Below are 3878 nucleotides of genomic sequence, written 5' to 3' on the forward strand. Positions count from 1 at the left end.
AATTAAACCAGTTTATATATATATATATATTGTATATAAAATTTATAATTTTCATGAGACTGTGGGTGATTTTTCTTCTGTTTTGTAAATTTTATGTGATGTTAATGCAACTTTGTTTTGAGTCATGATTAACTCATTCTCATAACTTACTCTGAAACTCTCTGGTGACATCAAAAGACTTGTTACTGGACCAGCTTCCAAACAGAATTTATGCAAAATTTGTTCAGTAAAGATATTCCACAAGATGACAGATGAGTCCTGGTCCCCAGACACCATCCAACTGTGGTCTAATTTTGATGAGAGGCCATGTGGATACAGTAATGAAGTAACACTCTGGTGGTGGCCTTTAAGAACCTTGAAAGAGAGTGAATCTGTAAGGCAAGAAAGACAAAGTAATAATGATAATTTGAGGACCCATTCTTTTTCTTCCAGAAATAGCTTTGAAACTTTCTTCTATCACATTTCCTTGTAAAAAAAAAAAATCATACCACTAAAGCTATACACTTGATTAAGAAAATTAATGAATAACTCTTGAATCATTGCAAAAGCCAAATGCTTGCTTAATCATAAATAGAGCAAAATGTTTAGGACGTTCTAAAGCTGGTCTTTCAAAATCTATTCATTCTTTTTTTTTTAAGAAAAAACACCACAAAACTAGTTTACTTAAAAAGTTCGTACATATTGTTTTACACATGAGATCTTTCCCCTTTCCTTTACTTACTTCTCCCTCTACCCATCAAATAGTGTGACCCTATAGTTAAGAAAAAAATATATATTCTTTAAGAGCATTATTAAGTTACCTATTCCAGTGACAACAGGAAACATGATTACAAAAGAATAAACAATTCATGTATTTTGCACCATGAATATATGTTGTTGCTGTTGTTATGTGCCGCTGAGTCACTTGCGACAAATATTGCAACTAGCCATTAAACTGTCATGACCAAGTCCAGTATACACCCAAAGCAAAGGTTTATACTACTTTGGAAGTTGCTAAAATTTATCTGGTTCTAACCCTTGGTTTTATAGATAGGTATCAGAGAGGTTAAGTAGCCTGCACCCAACTGTGAAAAGTACAGCATAAGCTTTGCTATTAAAGGAAAGGTCCCTGTTTTTGTGGGTTTATTACTAAAGAAGCACTAGGGAATAGGCTATAGGGAGCTGCACAGCTACCGCAAAGACCAAGTCTCTCTGCAGTTCAGATCTGTCAGAGACTCTGACAAAGAAAGAAATCTAATCTCTTCCTGTGCAATTTACAATCTTAGAATTCCAGAGTCTGGGTCCAATCAGACTTGAAGACAATTGAGAATTTTTGAAAAAGGCACTCTAGTGACATGCTGTTGTTGTTGTTAGGTCCTTTCTAGTTAATTGCAACTCATAGTAACCCTATGAACAGCCAACCTGAAACCTGTCCTATCCTGTGTCATCCTCATCATCTCTGAGACCCTACAACCCATTACTGAAGTCACAGTGCCAATCCATCTTATTTAGAGTCATCCTTTCCTTCATTGACCCTCCATCTTTCCAACCATGATGTCCCCTTCCAAGGAATAGCCTTGCTTAGCCACATATCCAAAGTATGAAAGATGAAGCCAATCTTGTCTCCAGGGAGCATTCTACCTGTACCTTTTCAAGGACATATTTGTTTGTTCTTTTGGCAATTTATGGGATATTCAGTACTCCTCTCCAGCATCACACCACAAAGGCATCAATTATTCTTCTGCCATATTCTTATTCATTGTCCACATCTCTGACGTGCCACCGTGACTGAGAAGACCATGGCCTGAATCAGTTGCACTATAGTCTTCAAACAGATATCATTGTTCTTTAGTATTATAGAGGTCCCTGACAGCAGACTTGCCCAATGCAATATATCTCCTGATTTTCTGACTGCTGATACCAAGAGTGTTGATTGCTAAGCCAAGGAGATGAAATCACTGACAGCATCAATCTTTTCTCCATCTATCACAATGTTGACTGTTGGCCCTGTGGTGAGGATTTTTGTCTTCTTGATGTTAAGATATAATCCATACTGAAGTTTGTAATCCTTGATCTTCTGTGGCAGGCAGTCCACATCCTTTTCACTGTCAGTAGCAAAGCTGTGTCACCTGTTGGCATTGTATATAATAATCAGACTGCTAGCCAAAAGGCAAGTGGTTTGAATCCACCTGCTGCTCTGGATCCACCAACTGCTTCAAAGGAGAAAGACGGACATTTAGCTCCCATAGAGATTTATAGCCTCAGAAGCTCAATCGTTGTAGGTGTTGTTAGGTGCAAGCAAGTCAACTATGACGCATAGAAATCCTGTGAACAATAGATCTGAGACTTACCCTATCCTGTGTCATGTTCACCATTTCTAATATGTTTGAGGTCATTTTAACATTCACTTTATCAATTCATTTTGTTGAGGAACTTCTCTTTCTTTGACTATCTGCCTTTTCTAGAATGATGTCTTTTTTTCAAGAAATGGTGACTCCTGACATGTTTCCAAAGTATATGACACTTGTTTGTTCTTTTGGAAGCCCCTTTAAAATAAATTTCATGGCAATGGGTTTAGGGTTTAAATTTGTTTATTTTGGGCTTTTGGTTTTGGTCATTTTCTGTTTGTTTTTCCAATTTCCAAGTGTGCCAATACAAAGCAATTGTTTTATTTATCTAAACCATGTTGAGAAAATAATGTGTCAGGATAAAAATAGAACTTCACACAAGATGCCACAAGAAATAAATAAGATGATGCCCATAGTGTTCTTCTTCGTTAGCACTTTGTCAGGGTGCATTTTATACTACAACTGTATTAGAACCTAAGTCTGCTGGTAGCTGATATTCTTTCATTAAATATACTGCAAAACCTAAAAATATAACAACTAGATAAAAGAATGGATCATAAATTTTCTTTATTCCAAAGAAAAATGAATCTGAGAGCACCGTTCTTACTTTAGTGATTTCCATTCTGTCAAGCAAATCCTCCTTTTATATCCCATGAAAAATCAAGATGAATATTAATTCACACTCTAGAAGTTAAATGTCAATCTTTACTTATCCTCTTGATATTAACATGAACCACACTAGATTTTTTTTTAAAAATGCTAACTTCTGTTTCAGTACAATATACATAATTTATCCAGTTTTTTCTGTCATATTGTATTGAAACAGTTGAGGGAAAGAACAGATTAGAAGTGATATATGATTGAGTATTATGGTTAGCACAGGAATCCAGAATTAAGGTTGCATAGAGAAGTGTACTCGGGATGGGGGGTGGGGGGAAGGGACGTAGGAATTGTATACTAATGAAGGAATTTTTTTTTTCTTTTTTTTTCTGTCTTCGGAGGGGGAAGCGAGCTGGTGGGGAGGGGTGGGAAGGGAGAAAATTGCGGCAATGAATGAATGGAAATCCAAAACCTCTGTAAAAAAAAAAATTAAAAAATTAAAATAAATGATTTAGTGCATAACTGCAAAAAAAATGCTAACTCTAAGTGTTTTAGCAGAAAATATTTAGCTGTGTTTCAGTAACTATCTCACTCATCTCTGCTACTTCAATCAGTAAGTCAGAAACATTTAGCAGATAGGAAGCAAAGTAATCTGGAAACATGAGTAAGGATTTCCATTTTAGGTAAGTTGCTTTATTTACCTTTTAGGGATCTTATAATCTAGTAAGAGTCACAATAACCAAGAGAGAAGTAAAAGGTTCTCTCTTGGTTAGTACAAATACCATGTTGTTGTTGTTGTGTGTAATATAGAGTGAAAACTGACCCAAAGCTGACAGGCAGAATTAACTGCAAAGGCGGAACTTATCCAGCCTTCTGCAGAGCAAGCTGGCAGCCTTGAACTGTTTGCCTTTGGGATTGCAGTGCAGCTTCTTGCCACTAGGTCACCAGAAC

At 36.3% G+C, this 3878-nt stretch overlaps 1 protein-coding gene across 1 annotated transcript in view; it reads right to left on the reverse strand.

Moving 5' to 3' along the window:
- Positions 1–3878, reverse strand: part of WDR72 (WD repeat domain 72) — a 271665-nt gene that overhangs the window by 233192 nt on the left and 34595 nt on the right. Inside the window, exon 11 of the mRNA XM_006898252.1 lies at positions 151–371. Within this exon, the coding sequence (XP_006898314.1) occupies positions 151–371 (221 nt within the window). The remainder of the gene's footprint in view (positions 1–150; positions 372–3878) is intronic.

The sequence above is a fragment of the Elephantulus edwardii genome, unplaced genomic scaffold (genome assembly GCF_000299155.1).
Source record: "Elephantulus edwardii isolate Elephantulus edwardi_28Jun2011 unplaced genomic scaffold, EleEdw1.0 scaffold00225, whole genome shotgun sequence".
NCBI classification, from domain to species: Eukaryota; Metazoa; Chordata; class Mammalia; order Macroscelidea; family Macroscelididae; genus Elephantulus; species Elephantulus edwardii.